Source organism: Artibeus jamaicensis, unplaced genomic scaffold (genome assembly GCF_021234435.1).
Source record: "Artibeus jamaicensis isolate MK-2021 breed Jamaican fruit bat unplaced genomic scaffold, CSHL_Jam_final contig_777, whole genome shotgun sequence".
NCBI classification, from domain to species: Eukaryota; Metazoa; Chordata; class Mammalia; order Chiroptera; family Phyllostomidae; genus Artibeus; species Artibeus jamaicensis.
In genome coordinates, this window is record NW_026521966.1 from 435,030 (window position 1) to 458,081 (window position 23,052).

At 52.1% G+C, this 23,052-nt stretch overlaps 1 protein-coding gene across 2 annotated transcripts; it reads left to right on the forward strand.

The window, feature by feature from the left end:
* Window positions 1-102: 102 nt before the first annotated feature.
* On the forward strand, window positions 103-22,742 carry KIF1C (kinesin family member 1C). 2 transcript variants are annotated; one of them, XM_037144243.2, is made up of 23 exons: window positions 103-318; window positions 2,004-2,124; window positions 2,350-2,482; window positions 2,897-2,973; window positions 3,326-3,505; window positions 4,110-4,175; window positions 4,985-5,163; window positions 5,251-5,362; window positions 5,830-5,907; window positions 6,059-6,124; window positions 6,214-6,289; window positions 6,769-6,847; window positions 7,058-7,203; window positions 8,019-8,188; window positions 8,351-8,430; window positions 8,555-8,630; window positions 13,376-13,455; window positions 14,281-14,375; window positions 17,662-17,745; window positions 18,156-18,342; window positions 18,478-18,550; window positions 19,347-19,961; window positions 21,504-22,742. In XM_037144243.2, exons 3-23 carry the CDS (start codon window positions 2,377-2,379, stop codon window positions 22,185-22,187), a joined length of 3,309 nt encoding a protein of 1,102 aa, XP_037000138.1. In that variant the 5' UTR covers window positions 103-318; window positions 2,004-2,124; window positions 2,350-2,376; the 3' UTR covers window positions 22,188-22,742. The 2 variants fall into 2 exon arrangements, with proteins under 2 accessions (XP_037000138.1, XP_037000140.1); XM_037144245.2 differs by lacking the exon at window positions 2,004-2,124.
* The last annotated feature ends 310 nt before the right edge of the window (window positions 22,743-23,052 follow it).

Below are 23,052 nucleotides of genomic sequence, written 5' to 3' on the forward strand. Positions count from 1 at the left end.
TTGAAGGCACTGCCCCTTTAACAGTCTAAGTCGCTCCCGGGCACTTCTCAGGACACCGCGCGCGCGTGCGCGCGCTCATCTGTTCCCCGCCCCTTGCTCCCGCCCCAGCTCGCGCTGCCCGGGCGGGCGCCGGCCGCTGGCGCCGCTGCTGCAGCCGCCCGCCGGGCGTGAGTCCGCTGCCCGCCGCCCGGGGACCCGGCGAGGGGCGGGGGTACCCCCGAACTGGCCCCGGATTTCCCCCGCTCTCGTCTCACGCTTCCCGGAAAGTTTGTCTGTTTGCACTGTGCCGAGTCGCTCCGGGAGCCCTGACGCTTCGAAGTGAGAGCTGGGGGAGGGGGTTGAGGGAGGGGACGCCCGCGGAGGAATGTGTCGGGCTAGCGGGTGGGGAGCCGGGGTCCTAGTTAGCACGACCCCGCGGGGGCCGGCTGGCCGCGAGACCCGAGATCATGTGCTGTTTGTCCTGAGGAGGCGCGGAGAGGTGCCAGGCCCGGGGCAGCGGTCGGTTGGCTGGACAGGAGGACAGGGTACGCACGGCCTCTCAGAAAGGCCGGGACCGGGGCCTCTGTGAGAACTGCCAGCACGCAAGGTTCAGGTGGCCCAAGGCTCCTGTTCGGGTGGGTCGGACCCTCCTCAGCCGCAGCTCCTCCGTGTACCCCACTGCTCGTTTACGGTACACCGGCCCACCCCTGTACCTATTCTCTAGTCCTTTGCCCCGCTATATCCCAGCTGTGCCACCCCATTCCCTGCCCCATCAATCGCAGCGGCGACCGGCGTCACCATTGCGTGTCCCCACCAATGTCCCTATCCCCTGTGATCAGGGTCTTGGGGTCAGGGCTGTTCTTCCTGAGAAAGCCTCTAATTTCAGCTACTCCCTTCCTGTCCTGGGACAAACCAGCCCTCTCTGCGCTCCCACCCCCAAAGCTGGAGAGGTGAGACCCAACCAACATGACAGGAATTTGAGGTCCTTTAGGGCTTCAGAAGGGGCCCCAGCATCCCCAATCTCTCTCCACAACTCTCCACCCTCTGTCCGTGGGCGTGGGCTGCTCAGCCTCTCCTCCCAGGGTGTGGGCACCCGATCACCCACATTCCTGGGCTCCCGTCTGGCACCTTCCCCAGATCAGTGGACGCTGCCATAGCGTTAGCCTCAGGCTGGGGCTGGGACCTGCCTGCTTCCTTTTCTTCTTTCCCTCTTTCGGGAGACAGACCCTAACCTAAGGTTACTCTTCGCTCCCCATAAAGGCACAGGTATTTTGCCTTCCTTACCCGAGGAGCCCTGGAGTTGAGGGATGCAGGATGACCCCACCCTCTCCTGCCCATTGTCCTGGATCCTGAGGAGGAAGTGCTGGGGGCTGGGCAAGGGGTTTGGGGCCGCAGGCAGATCGCAGTCCTGGGCTTTACCTCCAGCACTTGAACTTTGCCCATCAGTAATCCATTCCTCTGTGGAGGTTGTGGGCCCTGGGTGGGAACTGGTTGTTACTTCTCCCTGGCTAACCCTGTGGGGGAATTTTAGGGCAGGTTTTATGTTTGGGATTTTCTCTCCTCTTGTTTCTCTTCTGGCCTCCCAGTTTGTGCTTTTGCCAAGGAGATCTTCCTGTCTGTTCTACCATTTCTGTGTCTCTCCTTCCTTTTCCTCCCTTTACTTCCTTCATAGCCTGACCTCAATCTTGCCTTCTCTCTTGTGTCTTGTTTGCTTGGTGTCTGTGCCTTTCTGCTCCTCCTCTTCCCCCTTCCTGCCACCCTCAGTGTCTCTGCCCATGTGTCCCTTTCTCTGAATTGCCCTCTGTCCAGCCTCTCCTCTATGACGTTCAGTACACTTGTGAGTGATGAGGAATAAAAATATCACCATCTCTGCCCTTGAATTCACATTGCATTTGGCCACTCTGGAGGGACAGCCATCCTTACTTTTTCTAACATTGGCCCCCACCCCATGTCCCCAGTCATGCAACCCCAAACACACCTCTGGAGCCACAGGTGCCTCCTAACCACTCTTCCCCCACAACCAGGGTTTCCCCCACAGCCCCAGCTGCCGTGGCCAGGCCCCAAGTGTAGGATGGGGCTCTCCCTACGAGGGCTGGTGGCAGCCAGAGCTGATACAGCCCCCCTGGTCTGGGGCCGGGACGACAGGTAACTGTGAGCTGGGGTATGACTAGGGAGAGAGGTAGAAACACATTTGGGAGTGCCTCAGGAGAGTGACGTTTGGGAGGAGGGCCAGAGAACTAGGAACTGGGTTCTTGAGGGGTTGAGTAGCTGAGGAATGGGGGATGAGAGACTGGTTTTTTGGAGAAGCTGGGAGTCAATGCATGGGTCCCCCCAGCAGTTCTAACCACCTCTTCTGTGTCTGTTCTCCAGCTGAGGAGGGTGGGAGTATTGGGAGCCATGACTGGTGCCTCGGTGAAAGTGGCAGTGAGGGTTCGACCCTTCAATGCCCGTGAGACCAGCCAGGATGCCAAGTGTGTGGTCAGCATGCAGGGCAGCACCACCTGTGAGTGAGTCCCAGGAGCCTGGCTGGGCACAGGCGGGGTGGGCCAGGCCCACCACGCAGGCCAGGTCTGCTGGGCTGAACCGGGAGTAGGGTTCTGCCCAGCACAGAGCAGGTGCTTGTTGTGAGGGTGGGGGTTGGGACAGGCTGGCCTTTCCATGCTCCCAGTCCCTGGGAGGGGGAATGTTGGCCTGGAGCCCTCCATTGCCCAATCCAAGGAGGCAGTCTGGTGGGGGCGGGCCCTAGGAAGCCAAAATTAGCTTTGGTGCGGGAGGGGTAGGGAGTATTAAAGGGGAGAGATGAGCTAGGACAGAGGAGGGGAGTAGTAGGATGCCTGGATTTGGGGGCTTGTGGTGGGTGGGCAGAGGTTGGGAGTACCTGACCTTGGTCTTCCTTTGCCCTTTCCTGCCCCCTCAGCCATCATCAATCCCAAACAGAGCAAGGATGGCCCCAAAAGCTTCACCTTCGACTACTCTTATTGGTCACACACTTCGGTGAGGTGGTTGGGCTGGGGAAGAGCTAAACAGTGGGGGGACGGGATTTAGGTCCCAGGGAGGGGCCATTGCAGGGAAATAACACCTCTGGGAGATTGGTTGGGATTGGGGTGTGCGGGACCCTTAGATTGTGACAGAGACCAGGATGAGAGAGGCAGAATCTTGTGTGATAATTAGGACCAGCACAGGATTGGATAGGACCCTCGGGGATGATCAGGACTGTGGGTGGGGGTGGGGAAGCACACAGGACCTTTGGGCAATCATTAGTGATGGGGGCAGGGCTCCTGGGGCCCCAGCACTAAGGACAGAGTCATGTAGGGCTCCTGCTCTTTCTCTGCTCCCTTCCACCTAGGCTGAGGACCCCCAGTTTGCATCTCAGCAACAAGTATATCGGGACATTGGAGAAGAGATGCTGCTCCACGCCTTTGAAGGCTACAACGTGTGCATCTTTGCCTATGGGCAGACCGGGGCTGGGAAATCCTACACCATGATGGGGCGGCAGGAGCCAGGGCAGCAGGGTATTGTGCCCCAGGTACATGCTGGGACCTAGCAAGGCAGCTGGAAGCACCTTCAGCTGTCCCTAGAGGTCTAAGGATTATGGAGCAAAGAGCTGGCTCTCTGAGGCCTTTGGTGACAGGGAATGTGATAGGGGATCGGAGTTGCCTGCAACCTGGACATCCAGGACCCTCACCAGAAGCAATAAGGCTCAGCAAGAACAGTCAAATCTGTGGCATCAGATAGCCCTGCTTTGAATCCTGGCTCTATCACTTATTACTTACCTTGTCTCACAATCACTTGTGAGTGTATTTTCCCCATAGACTGGTGTGCCATAGTTAAGGTGGTGACTAGAAAAAGCCAGTTGTGGCTAACTGGGAATTGGCCATAATTTTCCCTGATTGTGCAGTGTGGTAGCCTCACACACAGGCTCTGGAGTTAGGATGCCTGAGTTTGCTTCCTGGCTCACCAAATACTAGCCTGTGGTTCTGGGCAAGCGTGAACCTCTCTGAGGTTGCCTTCCCATCTGTAAAACGGGAACGATGCCTCCCTCAGGGCTGAGTTAGGGCTCAGCAGGGCCCGGGCTGGGGCTGGGTGCTGCAGGTGCGCTGTGAACAGCAGCTTTCCTGTGTTCTCTCCAGCTCTGCGAGGACCTTTTTTCTCGTGTTAGTAAGAACCAGAGTGCTCAGCTCTCCTATTCTGTGGAGGTAAGCCAGGTGTCTGTGGTTGGTGGGAAGGGGGCATGGTGGTCCTGGATGGGGAGCAGAAGAGCAGAGTGATTAAGACCAAGGGCAGCCTGGCTGGTGTAGCTCAGTGGATTGTGTGCCAACCTATGAACCAGAGGGTCGCAGGTCTGATCCAGTCAGGGCACATGCCTGGGTTGTAGGCCAGGTCCCCAGTTAGGGGCATGTGAGAGGCAACCAATCGATGTTTCTCTCACACGCTGATGTTTCTCTCCCTCTCTTTCTTTCTTTCTCCCTTCTCCTCTCTCTGAAAATTTTATGAATAAAATTTTAAAAAAACAAACCCCAAAACCCCAAAGGCAGTCTCTGAGTCAGACAGCTTGGGATTCCTTGTTCTGCCAGCTTTGAGCAACTGATTTTTATCACCCAGCTTCTGAATATGTTCACCTGTGAAATGGTGATGGTGGGGTCAGTGAGCACGTGCAAAATGCTTAGTACCATGCTTGGTGCTGAGTAAATGCTGAGTGTACATTAACTGAAATCACCTGCTTCATATTCAGTGGTGTGTAGGGTAAGTTTCATAGTCAGTATTTTGTTAGCTTGTTACTTTTTTTCTTTTGCTGAATTTATTGGGGTGACACTGGTTAATACAGTTATGTAGGTTTCAGAGGTACAGTTCTATCACATCATATGTATTGTATGTTCACCACCCAAGTCAAGTCTCTTTTCATCACCATTTACCCCCCTTTACCCTCTCTACCTGCCTCTACTCGCTTTCCCTCTGGTTATCAACATATTGTTGTAGCTTGTTCTTATTTGCTTCTTCCACTCAGGTGAGCTATATGGAGATCTATTGTGAGCGGGTACGAGACCTCTTGAACCCCAAAAGTCGGGGCTCTCTGCGGGTCCGGGAGCACCCCATCCTGGGCCCCTACGTGCAGGACTTGTCTAAATTGGCTGTGACCTCCTACGCAGACATTGCCGACCTCATGGACTGTGGAAATAAGGCGAGGTGAGGTGGGCCAGTGGAGTGGATGGAAGGGGAGCCAGACTTAGGAAGGTGAGAGGCAGGACCCAGTGACCACTCCTTTCCCCGCAGGACTGTGGCAGCCACCAACATGAATGAGACCAGTAGCCGTTCTCATGCCGTCTTTACCATCGTCTTCACACAGCGCTCCCATGACCAGCTCACTGGGCTGGACTCAGAGAAGGTGGGGCCCCCCCGACCCTACCTAGTACAGGGACAACAATGTTAGACATGGCCTTGTGTTCTCTTCCCCACCTAGCCTGGGTTTGAGTGCCTTCTCCAGGCTTCTGTAGCCCCCTGCCCTTCCCCTGTCAGATCAGTGCGGTCTAGTCTCCCATTTGCTTGTTTGTCCTTTTATTAGACTTCTCAGGCCAGGGCTTGGATCCCATTGTCCCTTGTTCCAGCACAGAGTGGGCATGTAAATATCTGTAAATGAATAAATGCACAAATGCATTAGTAACCAGCTCCTCACTATTGTCTTCATAAATTTCATTTCCTCCTGTCCCTGTCCCTTGTCCCTTCTTGCCTTTCTCTTTCCCTTGCCAACTGCCCAATTTCCTTGCTGGGTGTTCTGCTGATTTCCCTGCCCTGCCCCCCTGCCCCCATGCCCCTATACCCCCAGCCACCTCCTACCTCTTTTCTCTGACTCAGGTTAGTAAAATCAGTTTGGTGGACCTCGCTGGGAGTGAGCGGGCTGACTCATCAGGGGCCCGGGGCATGCGCCTGAAGGTGAGGAGGCTTAGGATGGACAGAAAGGCAGTGTTGGGGGCTGTGTGCAGTGGTCTCTAATTCTAAACTGGAACTCTGGCTGCAGGGAGGAGGAAGGGAAGGTGGATGGGAGAGTAGAGCCTCATTCTTCATGTTCCTCATCTCTTTCCAGGAAGGTGCCAACATCAATAAATCTCTGACTACTCTAGGGAAGGTGATCTCTGCCCTTGCGGATATGGTAAGACCTGGGAATGGGAAACGAAGGGACTCTGGGAAAGAGGACAGGAGGTGGCCTACCCTGACCCTCTTCCCTCTTCCATCCCTCAGCAATCAAAGAAGCGGAAGTCAGATTTTATCCCTTACAGGGACTCTGTGCTCACCTGGCTGCTCAAGGAGAATTTGGGTGAGGGGCTTCTCCTCTCTCTCTTTGCTGACCTGTCCACCATCCTACTATCTCACTTTGATACATCTGACAAATCCCCTTGCCACCCCAAGAATCTCATAGTTGTCCCATTGACTCTCTCCTGACCATCCTTCGAAGATGTCTTGTTGCTGAGATCAGTGTCACACCCTCCCTGCCAAGCCAAGACCTCAGCCTTACTAACCTGACCATCCATGGCCCCTCTCTGATCCCACACCCACTGGTGACTTCACCTTCCTCTCACTGATCTCTGCCCCCTAGATGTCTGGTGTCTCCCTGACCTCACCCCTGCTCCCTCTAACTATGAGATTTTGTGGGTAGCTCCGCAGCTCTTAGCCTCACCCTACCTTGGACGGTGCCCCTATTAGACCCCCGCCTGGGCACTGAGGCCCCCCCCCCCCCAGTATGACTTTTCTTAGGACCCAGCTCAGCTTAAGCGTTCCCCTCCTGTCCATATGTAGGTGGGAACTCACGCACAGCGATGATTGCGGCCCTGAGCCCCGCAGACATCAATTACGAGGAGACTCTCAGCACCCTCAGGTGGGGCTCTGGTGGGGTTGGGCAGCATATGTAAAGTGCCAGGGGAGCTCAGAGGCTGGTGGCTCAGGACCTTGCCCATGAGACAGAGTTGACCCTCAACTGTGGCCCAATATTTTAAAACCTGGGAGGGAGGGAGAGCGGGAAATAGGCAGCAGACTAAGGTCACCTGGGTCTGGGCCTCACCAATCCCGATACCCTCTCCTCATCCAGGTATGCTGACCGCACCAAGCAGATCCGCTGCAATGCCATCATCAATGAGGATCCTAATGCCCGGCTGATCCGAGAGCTGCAGGAGGAGGTGGCTCGGCTGCGGGAATTGCTGATGGCTCAGGGGCTCTCAGCCTCTGCTCTGGGAGGTAGGGCTGGGAGTGGGGAGGGGCAGCCCAGCGCTTCCCCTTGGCTTGTGTATCCCTCTTCATTTGCCTTTGTGCAGCCCTGGGGCCAGGGAGGGACAGCTGACCACAAAGCCCTTAATGTCCTCGATGACATGGATACACATGTGGAGCGGGGACTTATCACATCTTGACAAAAGTTCTTGTGAAATATCGAGGGTTTAGTTGACCATAAGTTTAACAATCTGTAGTGGAATGTTTTCTAAAATTTAATGCTCAGCCTCACTGATGCAAAATGGTGTTCATTTTAGAGGATGTAGAATGTGTGTTGACTGCGTCAGGTGTGTATTCTGCATTCAGTCTTTGGGTCCGTCCCATTGAGGATAGTCAGGGTGCTGAGGGTCACAGTAGGAGACATGAGGGTATCCATTCTTGGGAAGATGAGGATAAGGTAGACAAGATGTTCACCTTCCCATATTTGAAGGGTAGTCTTGCAAAAGCAGTATAGTCTCTTTTCCCAGGGGTAGAACTAGAAACAAGGGCCATGCGGAATGGAGGCAGATTTTAGCTCAGCATAGCTAAGAACTTTCTGATAGTGCATGTCATCCAACAATGAAAGGAACTGACTGCCTTGTTAAGTAATGAGCTCATTGTCCCTGGGGGAGAGCAAGCAGAGACTGGGTGCCTATTTGTTAAGGTAGGAGGGCTTCCTGCTTGGTGGAGGTTGCCTGATGTTTTCTGAAGCCCTTAGAGACTTGTTCTCTCTGAGGTCTTCTCTATGTCTCTAGTCAATTACATCTTTCCTTAGCCTCCTCCTTTGACATCTTTCTCTCTCCCAGGCCTGAAGGTGGACGAGGGGAGTCCGGGAGGTTCTCCGCCAGCTATAGTGTCTCCCTCTGCCCCAGCTTCACCCTCATCTCCCCCCACACACAATGGGGAGATAGAGCCATCATTCTCCCCTAACACTGAACCCCAGATTGGGCCTGAGGAGGCCATGGAGAGGCTGCAGGTGGGAAGCTGGAGTGGGCCAGGGATGAGGGTCTGGGGGCAGATGGGAGTGTAGTTCTCCAAAGCCAGATCAAAGAGGAAGGAGGAATCCCAGGAGTGGTGTGGGCCTCCTGTAGGTGCTTGTCCCAGATTGTCCTGATCCCCATCTTCCTCATGGCCCCAGGAAACAGAGAAGATCATAGCTGAGCTGAATGAGACCTGGGAGGAGAAACTACGCAAGACTGAAGCCCTGAGGATGGAGAGGTGTGAGAGGCAGGGCAGCCAGCTGGAACCCTGGAAGGCATGGGGGTGGGAAGGAAAGGTCAGATGCTGCGGGGGAGTTCATGGGCAGTGATAGGAAGAGTAACATTTGTCTCCTTCCCTGCAGAGAAGCATTGCTGGCTGAGATGGGGGTGGCTGTCCGAGAGGACGGGGGAACTGTGGGTGTCTTCTCTCCAAAGAAGGTGAGCGAGACCCAACCCAAGGTTGGGTGAAGAGGCCTACAGAGGCCTAGTGGACCCTGAATGCTTAGGGAAGAAGGTTGGGGGTGGGAGGGTGATACGTTCTAACCCTGATCCCTGAGGTCTCTTTATTGTACCCCCACTATTTCTGTCCCCACTCTTGCTACCTTCTTTCTGTGTTGTCTGGCCATCCCTGCCTTCTCTCTTCTTCCATCTGACATTTAGCCAGAGAGGCAAGTGCTCAGTAAGTGCCTATGGCCAGGGACTCTAGGGACCACAGAAGGATGACAAGGTCCATTCCCTTAGGGAGATTCAAGAGCTGTTTAGAAACTAGGCATTTACATACATAGCCTCACATGTATGTGCATAGAATTGATCTCTGGATTCTTAAACTGGTTACAGTGGTTACCCTAGGAGAGAGGGAGCCGGCCTGGGAGATTGGATTTTGGTTAGATAGAGAGTTACTCTGAGTAGCTAAGTTTTAGCTACTCAAACACTTAGCTAAAAAATACATTTTTAAAAGAATAACTTGGGAAAGCAAGCCTGTAAAGGGAATAGAGGGGGAGGAAGCACCAACCTGTAAAATGTTGATTGTAAATGCAGTGAGAGGTTTAAAGATGGCAGCATCAGATGGGGGAGATGGGGGAGCTGGCTTTCTGGAGAAGGTGGTTTGGAAAGTGGAGCCTGAAAGATGGTCAGGATTTGGGGTTAGAGAGGAGCAGGGAGGACATTGGACTAAGCAAATACAGTGGAGTGTCAGTGAGTGGGGCATGGCAGTGGCTTGGCTGTGATGTGCTTGCTGCGTAGCAGGTGCTCAGTGCATCTTTGCTGAGAGGAAGGAAGGAAGGAAGGAAGCAGGATAGGAGTGATCAGGCTCAGCTGGAGGCAGGAATGGTATTCGGAGCCTTTAACAACTAGCAGGGAACAGGGAAGGACCAATCAGAGTGGATAGCCAGCACAGCTGTATAGGCCGTGCGCACAGATGAAGGGATGACCTGGAGGCCAGTTTGAGTATATCAGGAATTTTTAGTCCCACTGGAGAGCTAGCCATGTCTGCCTGGTCCACCTTAAAACAAGGTAGGGTCAGGCCCTCAGTCACAGGTACACTGTGGTTGGGGCAGACAGGGTTACAGGGGCTGCGTAGAAGAGATGGGTTATTAGAAGGAGGACCCTCCTGGTTTCCTAAGATCAGGGCTGTCTGGAAGACTGAGCTAGCAGGGATCCTTGAACAAGGATCTGAAGAGGGGAGCAGGGTTTGCTTTGCATGGCCTAGGACACAGTGAGGGAGTGAGAGAGCTATGGGAGGGTGATGGAGTGTGGCTGCTGGCTTAGGGACCTGGTCCAGGGTGAGTATGCAGGGTTCTGGGATTTTTCTGAGGTCTGTGTCTGGGGGAGGGGCTACAGGTGGTTCTCAGTATGGCTTGCAGCCACCCTGAGGTACAGTGTATGTACCTCAGGAGCTTCCACCATGGTTGCAGGGTTTGAAGGAAGGCAGAAATGGTTGGAAAAATTGATGGGGTGGGTGTTTCTTCCCTGTAGGGCTCCCACTGCATGGGGATGCCACCTTCTGAAGCCTGGGGACCAACAGAGGGGTGAATTTTGTATGTTTGTTTGTGTCATTGTTCTTGTAGAGGTGATATACATCAGGGAGAACCTCCATGTAGTGCTGAGAAGTGTGCACAGTGAAAAGGGAGTCTTCCTCCTTCCCACCCTCAGGTTTTCCTCCCAGAGGCAAGCCCTATTATCAGGATCTATTGTGTTCTTCTGGAGGTAGCCTGTGCACACACTAGTGTGGGTTGTGTATAGTTAGCCACAGGTGGGTGTACATGCAGGCACATGTGTATGCATACCTGGCCTCTTTTTGGAATAGTAGTGGTTGTATGTTTTGTTTCATGTAACAGGAATTCTGGCTAGTCTTCGTGGTGTCAGAATATTCTGTCCTATTTGATGTAGGATAACTTATTTAGCCAGCTTTCTACTGATGGTCACTTAGGGTGTTTTTTTGTTCTTTGATACTATAAACAATATTATAGTGGGTGGTCTTATAAATAGGTCTGTTATCCATAGGAAAAATCCCTAGAAGTGAAGATACGTGGTCAAATGGTGGCTATGTAAAATTTTTTATCTGTGTTGCGCCCTCTGAAGATGATAACGATGTCACTTTATACTCCTGAAAGCAGCATACAAGAGAGATCACGTTCTTCCACCCCCTTCTACTTTTCAATCTTTGCCGATCTGGTAAAATAGTATTTTACTTTTGCATTTTCTCAAGGTGGTGAGGATGAACATATTTTCATATGTTTAAAAGGCATGTATGTTTCAGGAGGAAGAGCTGATAGACTTACAAATGGGAAATGCGTTTGGTGGCTTCAACCTGGGAATGGTGGGGGGGGGGGATTGGGTCCTAGGGGAAACGCCACCGTTTGTCTTGGAGAGAGCCAAGAGCTTTAGGGAAAGTCCCCTCTTTCTGGGACTCCTACCACCAGGCCTTCTTAAACAGGTGGTTTTTAAACCTGGCTTGGTGCCTTCTTCATGTTCACGGGGATGAGGGGAAGGACAGCACCAAACTTTGGGTTCCCCCACCCCCAGCTTCATCCTGAGTGCCTCCCTGCTTATCAGCTTGACATATTAGGCTTCTAGGTAAGGTTTCATCTGAACAAAGGGCTTCAGGGCTGAACAAAGATTGAAAAGCCCTGCCCTAAATCATGTCCCCTCTCCCAAGGGGTAGATCACTTTCTGCTCCCAGGGCCCATCAGTGTTTTCCATTCCTAACACCGCAGTGTTGGGAAGGGCATAAGAGTCCCTTGGGAGAAGAGGAAGGGTGACAGTGATCATTGGGGTGCCTGGATGGAGGGGCAGACACATCGATGCACGTCATACCCACCATGGGCGTGGCCTTGCGGTCACCATTCAGGGCGTCCCTGAAGAAGTATGGGACCCAGACTACTGGCTGTTTCCCCTACAGTGTGTGCCTTCATGCCTCCATGCTGTTGTTCAGACTCCTCCTTTACCTGGAATGCTCCTCACTCTGCATGTCCATGTCATCCTTACCCTCAACGTTCAGCTCCCATGCTGCCTTCCTGTGAGGTCCTCTTGAACCCCCTCTGAGGTCCTGCAGTTTTTCACTTTATTCCCCTTTGCATCTAAGTCCCTCCGAGGATATGGCATGCTTAACTCCTGGGAACAAATGAGTGAATGAATTAATGAGCTAAGTGAAGGTGTGAAAAAACCAGAAACTTGGCTGTGAGCCATCCATTTCCCACCTGTAGTGTTGCCAAATCTTATCTCCCCAAGTCTACTCTGATTTCCTACGGACAGGACAGCAGCATCTGGGTTTGATTCATTTCTGTGTCCCACTAGCACCTCACGGGGTCTTTAGAAGTAAGTCCTTATAGAAAAGGGGCAGAGGATCCTGTATTCAGCTGGAAGGCAGGGGAAAGCTTAGTGGAGGAAGTGGCATTTGAGACAGACTATGAGGGAAGTGAATAATTTTTACGGGTTGGGGTGGGAGGGAGGCTGTTCCAGGTGAGGGAACATGAGAGCATCTCACAGGGGTGGTCAAGGATGAAGGAGGTCTTCTGGAATGAGTGCTTAGCAGTCCATGGGGTGGAAACACAGAAGGGGAGAGAGGGGCCCTGGAAAGGGGCTTGAATGGGTGGGCTGAGGCCCTGATGTGGAGGAGGCCCAGGGATACCAGTCTAAAAAGCAGGGTTAAGTCAGGCGGGCATGGGATGCTGCCTGGAGAGGTTCGGGTGGAGAAGCATGACATGACCGTGGTGTGGTATGAGCAGGGAAGCTGGGAGACCCATGGAGATGGCGGGAAGTGAGGCAGGCTCTGTGGCAGGGTGGGCTGAGGTGGCAGATAATAGGGAGGGAGACTTCTACAGGCTTGGCAGCAGTGGCGTGAGGCAGGTGTAGAGGGAACAAAGCTTGTATACTTTCCAGAGTATGTGCCTTGGGAGGGCGGGGGTGTCACTAGAGAAACATGTCAGGAAAAGGTGCTTGGGGAAGGGAATGGGCTGAGTTTTCAGAGTGGAGCAGCGTAATGATCAGCCATTCAGATGGGTGGGTTTGGGCAGGGAGAACTTGATAGGGACATTACCAGGCAGCTGCTGCAGTGACCCCGGCCCCAGGTACAGCAGGGCTAGGGACAGTAACTACTTGGGGAAGTCTGCTGTGAAAGTGGGTCTGTTTTATAGACTTTCTAATTGAACTGACACTTTTATTTTTTAATTATAATTATAAAAATAGTCCATACTTTTAAGAAATTAAAGCTGAAATAAAAGGAGTGAAGTACCAGTCCCCTAACTCAGTCTTTCCTATACTCCTCAGAAGTGGCAAGGTACATTTTAAAGGAAGAAATGATGAGACTTGGGAACAGAGGGACTACAGGGAAAGCAGAGGTGGTGGTGGGTGGATCTAAGGTTTCTGGTCAAGGGCATGTGTAGGTTGAGGAGCCTCTGAAGAAATGGGGCCTTAGGGAAAAGCTTGCTGACCTGGAAGGGGTGGAGGGGTGGGACTGTTTGTAGGCCCCTTGTGTGTGAGGAGAGGGTGGGTTAGGCTGCCCTGAAAGTGGTTGAGGTAGGTTGGAGTAAGGATGGTGGGAGAGTTCTCTGATGAAGGGAGGAGGAGCAGTCCTCTGCACTGGAACCTAGACAGATGTCTGCTGAAGGTTCTTCCCTCTCTCTTTGCGGCATCCCTCTGGCTGGCTCTCAGGATCCTCCCCTGATCACCCCGCTTTCCCATAGACTCCACACTTGGTGAACCTGAATGAAGACCCCCTGATGTCAGAATGTCTGCTCTACCACATCAAAGATGGCATTACCAGGTAAGTGTCTAATCAGTGACCTGTGGGGCAGCCTCTCATTTTGGGGTGTGACTGCAGAGGGATGACCACACTAGTGATTCTCTTCCCTGGTGACCTCACTGGAAATACCCCAGATGTCAGGACAGCTGATTCCACAGCCTTGCTCACTTTCTAGGCTTCCTGGGAAGTTGCTGAGCCTGGCTCCTAAGCAACTGTCCTGCCTCACCCACCACTTTACCTGGGTGAGATGCCTCCGGGACTAAACTGACCCTGTGCGTGCAGGGATAGCTTCAGACTGACAGGCACAGAGTGGATTGGAAACTTAGACCACCGTGTTCCTAGCCCTTAGCACCACTACCTTGGCCTCCCTTGAGACCCTCTCGGTGGGTAGAGGGAAACATGGTCCCGGCCCCATGTGGCTTAGGGACAGTTCCTGTGTAATTGGCAGCTTCACTGGCTGATGCTAATGTATATTCCTGGGACTTGGTGCCTCTGAGGTCACCTTCTGGAGTTCAAGAGGTGAGGGTTTCCTTTCTGGCCCACCACAGATATTTACATGGCAGAGGACACTCATCCCACTCCAGGTTCCCTTTGGTCCTCTGCTGTGTAACAGTGACTGAAGACCAGGGTTTTGGAGTCAGGCAGATCTGGGTTCAAATTGCAGCTTCACCACTGCTGGGCTGCCTGACCTTGGGCAAGTTGCTTTATCTTTCTGAGCCTCATCTTCCTCATCTGTGATACAGAAATAATTATACTTGGCTTATAGAGTTGGATGAACTTGTATTCAGAAGGGGCTTGTTGAATGTTTGGCACACACTTAGGAAATGTTGGCTATTGCTTTCCCAGGGTTGGCCAGGTAGATGTGGACATCAAGCTGACTGGGAAGTTCATTCGGGAGCAACACTGTCTGTTCCGGAGCATCCCTCAGCCGGACGGAGAAGGTAATGGCTGAGGGAGTGAGAGTGGTGTGGCCGGGCAAGGAGAGAGACAGATCTCATGTTTCACAGCACCTCTGAATTGGGCACTGGGTGTGTAGCCATGTAAGAAGAGATAGGTCTTCATGGTCACAGGGGCTTTAAGTTCATGGCAAGCAGCTGGGGATATCAAGGGCCAGGCTGCCTGTACCCACCCTGCAAGTGCAGGCTGCTGCCAGGGCAGTGAGTGGGAGGGGTCCCCAAGGTAGAAACAGAATGCTAGCAGGCTGAAGGGTGACATTTTGGTGAAGAGGAGGTCCGCCGCCTTCCTTGATATTTTTTATCCTGAAATAGCACCCTGGTCATTTTTTATGAAAAATTGTGTTTGTTCCAGTGGGCTATCTGAACTCATCTTTGGAAAACCTACTTACCAATCTCACTATGACTACAATGATTTCAGGGAGTTAATTGGCTGTGTGTCCCTCTGATTCTAAAACTTCCAGGGATTTTTTAGCTTTTTTTTTTTTTTTTGATTTTTTAGCTTTTATATGGCCTTAGCTACAAAAGCTTTCAGGCATCACAAGTCCTACAGGTGAAGGTAGTAGCCTGTCTGATAACAAAATAATACTCGTGTGGTTCAGGGGTGTTTTGAGATTGCCATTTCGTTCTCAATCAGTCATTAAAAAAAAAAAAAAAAAAAAAGCCCTGACTGGTGTGGCTCAGTGGATGGAGTGCTGGCCTGTGAATCGGAGGGTCACTGGTTTGATTCCCGATCGGGGCACATGCCTGGGTTGTGGGCCTGGTTGCCGGTAGGGGGCATGGGAGACACAACCACACACTGATATTTCTCTTCCTCTCTCCTTCCTTTCCCTTCTCTCTAAAAATAAATAAATAAAATATTTTAAATTTAAAAAAAAAAAAAGAAAAGAAAACCAGAATGATTTGTGTTCAATTAGGCCCAAGTGAAGTCGAGCTCTAGCAAACGATCTGGCAGGGGGCGTGGATATTATGCACGGTTTCTTCATCATCTTCATGCATTGTGTCTCACAAATCTGAAAGGAGTGCCCAGTCTGATGCTTTTGAGGGCACAGGGAAATGGGGCATGGAAGGTCAGCACACAAAATTTTATATTTATTGATTTTGGAGAGAGAGAGAAAAACATCAGTTTGCCCTTCCACTTATTTATGCATTCACTGGTTGCTTCTTGTATGTGCCCTGACTGGGGATTGAACCTGCAATCTTGGTGTGTCAGAACTATGCTGTAAACAACTGAGCTCCCTGGCTAGGACAAAGTCAGCACATTTTTAAAAATAAGAAAAGATACTCTCATGTGGCTTAAAGCTCAGGTTTAAGACATGCCCATTGGGCTTCACTTGGCTCAGCAGGTTAGTGCAGTTGTTCTGGTCTGGTCCAGGTACTCAGTGGCAGCAAATGCTTCCGGCACTGTGGGCTAAAAGCTGTTGAATCAGTTCAGCTTAGTGAGTTATTGCTGAGTTCCTGTTCTGCGGTTACCTCCAGTCACGTGCTGGGGTGATACTAGAATCACCCAAGGGCTATGGCATGAGCCCACCCTCAGGAGCTCAGAATGTGTTTCGACAGGTGACCGACAGGTGTGAAACACCATTATATCAGTAAAGCAGCTGATGAATCTGTGCCCCAAAGATTGGGGCCCTAAACGTTCAGTTCATCTGGGCCTCTGTTTTTATAGCAGATTTAAGACTTGACCAAAGATAGGCAGAGAGGAGGTGGGTGGAATCTAGAAGAATAGTTATCTACCATCTACTTTGTGCCTTTAATTTTCTCGTGCAGTTCGGGTAATGGAACTGAGGCTCTTGGGAGTTGGGGAGTTTGCCCAATGCCAGTACAGCTAGAGGATGGCAGAACTGCTCTGAGCTCTGCTCTCAGTACAGGCTGCTGTGGGTTCCTGGACATGGAGAAGGCTGCCCTGGCCAGCTCAAGCAAAATCCTCTCCTTGCCCAGCCCCTTTCCCTCTCTAATACCTGTCTTTTCCTGACTTTAGATTACCTCCTGATTTACTTGTTTACTGTCTGTCCTACCAGGTGGAAGTGAGCTCTGTAAGAGCAGGACTTCTGGGGGTGTTTTTTTTGCTACTGTATTTCCATGGCCTAAAATAGTGCCTGGTAGATAGTAGGGATGCAGTATATTTGTGGAATGGATGAGTGAATTTGGGGGCATGACAGGAAGTAAGGGCGGGCAGAGACTGGTACCCAGTACAGGCACCCCATCCTCTCTGCCACCTTCTTTCATTGCTGTTCTGGGGCATACGGCGATGCCTTAGCACTCTCTCACTCTCTTTTTTCCCTTTTCCATCATTTCTGCCCCTTGAAATTTGAGGCTTCCTTCAAGCATCTGCTCAGAAATCACTGCTTTCCCATAATCATTTCCAGTTCTCTGTGTCTAAGTTGAGTTTGTCTCTGCCTTTTTTTGTACTCACATAGTTTCAGTAGTCCCATCTCTGCCTCATCTTAGAACTCACTCTGATCTCCTTGTTACAACTAGCATAAATAACTCACATTCACATATCATTTTATTTGCACTTTCAACAAGTCTGGGCTAACATCTGTGACATTTTATAGTTTACAGAAGTTGGGTGACTTGCTCAGTGCCCCTCAGCTCAGGAGTCAGTCACAAAGCCTGGATTTTGGGGATATAGGGTTCCCTCTATGACGCCAGGGCATTGCTTGAGGACTGGAAGCTGCCTCATGTATCTTTGTGTCTCAGCAAGCAGTAGGCTTGGTGATTTGTTCAGAGGAGCACTTTTGTAAATGTTTGGGTTGGGGTGACTTTATCTTGTCCTGTGAAGACAATATCTGTGTGTGTTTGTCGGCTGTGGCTTGAGATTAGTCCAGTGGCATTTTGCAAGATGCATCAGACAGAACCGGGCTGGGATCCTGCTGGAGAAACCCAGGCTGAGCCAGGAATAACGTTAGTTGGAAAGGAAGGAATGGACATCTGTGAGGCAGCAGTGACGGGGCCTGATGACCAGTTGGCTATGAGATGAAGCCCCCTGAGAATTACTGGTTTGCTAAGCTGCTGTGGGGAGGGTGGAGGTGGGTGAGGACAGAGCCCCCACAGAGGCTCCTGGGCATTTTAGCTGGGGCTCTAACCCTACTTCTGCTCTTCCTTTCCCTTGCTGCCTGCCACCAGAGGGGCTATGGCACCCCTAACAGGTACTGGGAGGTGGAACTGGGGGTGCATGTATTTGGGGGGAGTAATTCAAGATGGGAGTATGACCATAACCCCTCTACCCCCAGAGTCTAATCACTTCCTTTCCTTTCTCTCTCCCCCTCAGTGGTAGTCACCTTGGAGCCTTGTGAAGGAGCCGAGACCTATGTCAATGGGAAACTTGTGACTGAGCCACTGGTGCTGAAGTCAGGTAGAGAAATGTTACAGAGCAAGGGTTCTGGACGTGGCTGTGCACAGGACATCCTAGGGCAGAGCTCCCTTGGTGAATCTTAGGGAAGTACCCAGAAATAAATAGGAAACTGCATGGGAATATGAAGGAACTGGGAAGTGAAGATCAAGGAGCCAGGTTTTAGTTTTCCTTTCTGTCCCGGGGAAACAGAAAGAGGTTGCCAAACTTCCCCAGGTACCTTTGGCTGTCAGGGATGGGGTGGTTCCTGATGTCAGCCGAAGGAGCCTTGGTTTTGACCACCCTCAGACATGGTATGATGAGATAACTGGACCCTGGGGACTTGTGGGCAAGACTGTTTGTATACCTTGGGCATGGGGATGAATTTGCTGCTGTCAGGGAGCAAGTCTACTTTCCCCTCCTCCCATCTCCAGGGAATAGGATTGTGATGGGCAAGAACCACGTTTTCCGCTTCAATCACCCGGAGCAGGCACGGCTGGAACGGGAGCGAGGGGTTCCCCCACCCCCAGGACCACCCTCTGAGCCCGTGGACTGGAACTTTGCCCAGAAGGAGCTACTGGAGCAGCAAGGCATTGACATCAAGCTGGAGATGGAGAAGAGGTGTGAGGAGAGGGTGCTGTGTGCCCAGGGGCCCTCTAGGCTGTCCCTCCCGTCCCAGCCTCCTGTTGTTGGACGCCCCACTGAGGTGGCTCCAAAATCCCACACAGCTCTTCCTCCCTCCCTACCTAATCACAGGCTGCAGGACCTAGAAAATCAGTACCGGAAAGAAAAGGAAGAAGCTGATCTGCTGCTGGAGCAGCAGCGACTGGTGAGGAATTCGTTGCTGGGCATGGTGGGACATGCAGAGGAAGAGGTGGGTTGGCGGGCATGTGAGCAACCAGGCTGGCAGCATGGCAGTTTGATTCTGCTTTTGGTTCACATTGTGAGCCTGAATGGGAAGTGGGCCTGAATAGGGTCAAGGGTGGGCGTGACATCTGGGAGGACACTGTAAGAGAAATGTGAGGGAGGGCGGGCACTGTGTGTGCAGGGAGCTAGAGTTCTTTCCAGTTGACCAGGGCTTCCCAGACTCCAGTTGACCCCATGGCCCCTCTATGGTTTTTACCATAGCTGAGTACTTACCTGTACTGCTCCTTACTCAAGAGTGGGTTTTTTTATCCACATTTTTTATTGTTGTTTAAGTACAGTTGTCTCCATTTCCCCACTACCACTCACCCCCACCCCAGCCACCCCTACTTCCTACCCTTGATCCTACCTGCTTTGGTTTTGTCCATGTGTCCTTTATACACGTTTGTGAAAAAGGAGTGTTTTTCATGTGGACTTACTTTTGAATCTTTTCCTCATCCTCAGCAGTAACACATGTGCAAGAAATCTAGACGTGCTATAGCTGTAGCTTATATGTGTTGGTCACATTCTCTGTGCTAGCCACTGTCTTCCACATGTGGCATGCATTAACCCTCAAAGTGCACCTGTGAGGAAGAGAGCGTGTCATTTGCATTGTGTGGACAAGCAGTGGTTAAGCACCCAAGGGTGTGTGGTTCTGATGGATGTTTCTGGTGTTGTTGGGATGTCCTTAGCCTTCTTCTTTTCTCTCTCTGTGGCCCCAGTATGCGGACTCTGACAGTGGGGACGACTCTGACAAGCGCTCCTGTGAAGAGAGCTGGCGGCTCATCTCCTCTTTGCGGGAGCAGCTGCCACCCACCACAGTCCAGACCATTGTCAAGCGCTGTGGCCTGCCCAGCAGTGGCAAGCGCAGGGCCCCACGCAGGGTGTATCAGATCCCCCAGCGTCGGCGGCTACAGGGCAAAGACCCCCGCTGGGCCACCATGGCTGATCTGAAGATGCAGGCAGTGAAGGAGATATGCTATGAGGTGGCCCTGGCTGACTTCCGCCATGGGCGGGCTGAGATTGAGGCCCTGGCTGCTCTCAAGATGCGGGAGCTATGTCGTACCTATGGCAAGCCGGAGGGGCCTGGGGATGCCTGGAGGGCTGTGGCCCGAGATGTCTGGGACACAGTGGGCGAGGAGGAAAGCAGCGGAGGTGGGGGTGGTGGTGGTGAGGAGGGAGCCCGGGGAGCCGAGGTGGAGGACCTCCGGGCTCACATCGACAAGCTGACGGGGATTCTGCAGGAGGTGAAACTGCAGAACAGCAGCAAGGACCGAGAGCTGCAGGCCCTGAGGGACCGCATGCTCCGCATGGAGAGGGTCATCCCTCTGACCCAGGTATGGAGGGCTTGGGCCTGGCTTTCTCCCTCCTCTTCTTCCCTCCTCAGTTCTTTCCTTTTGGAATCTGAACCCCTTGCCCTTCTTGCTTTCAAAAATTTTACTGACGTGTAGCAGCTTTTCTCAGTATAGTTTGTGAATTATGTGCCTCAGTCATTAGGGCACTAAATGAAAGTGCAGATTCCTGGATTCTACCTCAGATCTACTGAATCAGCAGCTTTGGGGGTGAATCTGCATATATGATAAGTACCAAGGTGTTTCTGAGGTACAATGCAGTTTGAAAACCACCGATATAAAGTGCACATTTCTCAAGTTACCAATTGAATATTCACATACGTACACATTATCATAACCATGCTGTTCAAGGATGACCGTTTATTCTATGGTAGCCGCTGTGCTGAGCACTTCTGTGCCACCTCCTTTAATATTTGCAACAGCCTGGTGAGGGGCAGTGTTATCACTGATCCCTGTTTTGCAGGTATTCACTCAACAAATACGTATTTGAGTGCTTGCTGTGCACCAGACATGGTATCAGCACTGGGGCTGTGCCACAGAGTTGCTGCTCTGTTTCAGCTTGACTTCTGCTGGGGGACAGCAGGCGGGTAGCCACCACAGCTCGTGGTTACTGAAGGCTCCCTTCCCCAAACGAAGCTCCCTCCCCTCTCACTCTCCCTGTGCCTGCCACTCTGGCTTCCTTGCTGTTCCTTGAACTTTCTGCACACACTCCTGCTCCAAGGCCTGCTGTTCCGTCTGCTCGGATGCTTTTCCCCTGAAGTCTCACAGCTTCCTCCCTCACTTCCTTCAGGTGTTTCCTGCAAGGATAACTTCTCAGTAAATCTCTTTCTGGTGATTCATTGCAGCCACCCCACCCTGGCCTCCCATCCCCCTTCCTTGTTCTGTTCTTCTCCATCTCAATATGTATAATTTATATAAAGTCTGTTATGTAATTTATATACTTATATATAATGTAAATAACATATACTAAATAGTTTAAATATATAAGCTTATACAGTTAACTTTCCACTGTAGTGCATGTACCATGCTATATATTTTTCTTAGTCATTTATCAACTGTCTCACCCCACTAACATGATGGCAAGGATTTTGCTTCCCTTTTTGTTAACTCTCATATCCCCAGGGCACATCATTTATTCAGTGTTTGCCAAGTGCCTACTATGTGCCAGGCACTGTTCTAAGAACTTTACATTGTTTAAGTCATTTAATTCTTAGAAGAACCCTGTGCAGTGGCTACTGTTATTATTGACCTCATCTTACACATGAAGAGACTGAGGCACAGAGAGGTTACAAGCTGAAGTTCCAGACCACATGGCTGTGAAGGGGCAGACCAGGATTGAATTCAGGCCCCCTGGTTCCTGGGCCTGTGCTGCTAAGCCACCATTTTTTAGTTCCCTTACCTCCAAGCTGCTCTGGGGACCCCTTGACATCCAGCCACTCCAGGGCCTTTTGACTTCTCTCAAATCCACTGTGCTCAGGAGACAGTTTTTCTCACATTTCTTCTCATTTTCTTTCACGCTTCTCCCAGGATCATGATGATGAAAATGAAGAAGGTGATGAAGCTGCCTGGGTCAAGCCCCCAGGGTCAGAGGTAGTAGAGGAGGAAGCTCCCAGTGACCACGTGACCTCAGCTCGGCCTACTTCGCCACCCCTGTCAAGCTTGGAGCGGGTGTCACGGCTGATGGAGGAGGACCCTGCATTTCGTCGTGGTCGCCTTCGATGGCTCAAGCAGGAGCAGTTGCGGCTGCAGGGACTGCAGGGCTCTGGGGGCCGGGGTGGAGGGCTACGCAGGCCTCCAGCCCGTTTTGTGCCCCCTCACGACTGTAAGCTACGCTTCCCCTTCAAGAGCAATCCTCAGCATCGGGAGTCCTGGCCAGGGATGGGAGGCGGGGAGGCCCCAGCTCCACCCCAACCCCCTGAAGAGATTACTCCTCCACTGGCCACCCCTGCCCGCAGGCCACCAAGTCCCCGAAGGTCCCATCGTCCCCGCAGGAACTCCCTGGATGGAGGGGGCCGATCCCGGGGAGGAGGTTCCACGCAGCCTGAACCCCAGCACTTCCAACCTAAAAAGCACAACTATTATCCCCAGCAGCCCCAACCATACCCAGCCCAACGGCCCCCAGGGCCTCGCTACCCCCCATACACTACTCCCCCTCGAATGAGACGGCAGCGCTCAGCCCCTGACCTCAAGGAGAGTGGGGCAGCCGTGTGAATCCCATATCCTGGGCAGAGAGGGCCTAGTGGGGCCCCTTGCTAAGGGAGAGAAGATGCCTGGGATGCTGCTTCCCCAGAAGCCCTGGGGTAGGGAGACCCTAGAGATGAGAGAAGGTTTGAGTAGGTGCTAGATGATGTGGGGGTGATGGGCTGGAGGCCGAAGGAAGGAAAAGGGCACGGAGTTGCCAGGAGCAAACCAAAGTGAAGGAAGAGCAATGGGAAGCTGCCTTGGGGCCGCCCCTTGCAGAGGGGAGTCCTGCAAACGCTGCTATGGGTGGGGTGGTGCTGGGGTGCTGTGTAGCCGGTGTTTGACTTTTTTTTCAAGTGGGGGCAAAGGGGAGAGAACCTAGAGTGAGACAAGTTCTCCTCCCTGGCCCTTGTCTTAATCTGTCTTGTCTGTGGTGATTTCTGTTTCCAGGGAGGCGTGGTGGGATCATAAGTCATTCCCCTCCCCTTCCAGGCCTCCTGCTGTAAGTGGAGGACCTGTGTGGTTGCTGGTTTGGCTGGGCTCCCATGCGGATGTGGGACCCTTCAATAAAGGATAGCAAACAGACGGAGCTTGTGGCTGGTGGTTTGATTTTGGCGTCTAATGGAGATGTAGATTACATAAGTAAGATTCATGGACTTTTAGTGAGTGGCTCTGAATTTTTACATAGATGTGATCCCATGCAGTCACCACCTGGATTAAGATACAACATACCCACCTTGGTTTTTCTCTCTTTTAAATATTTTATTTACTTTTACAGAGAGAGGAAGGGAGGGAGAAAAACATTGATGTGCAAAAATTCAGTTGCCTCCCACGTCCCCAAAAGCAGAGATCTGGCCTGCAGCCCAGGCATGTGCCCTGACTGGGAATTGAACCT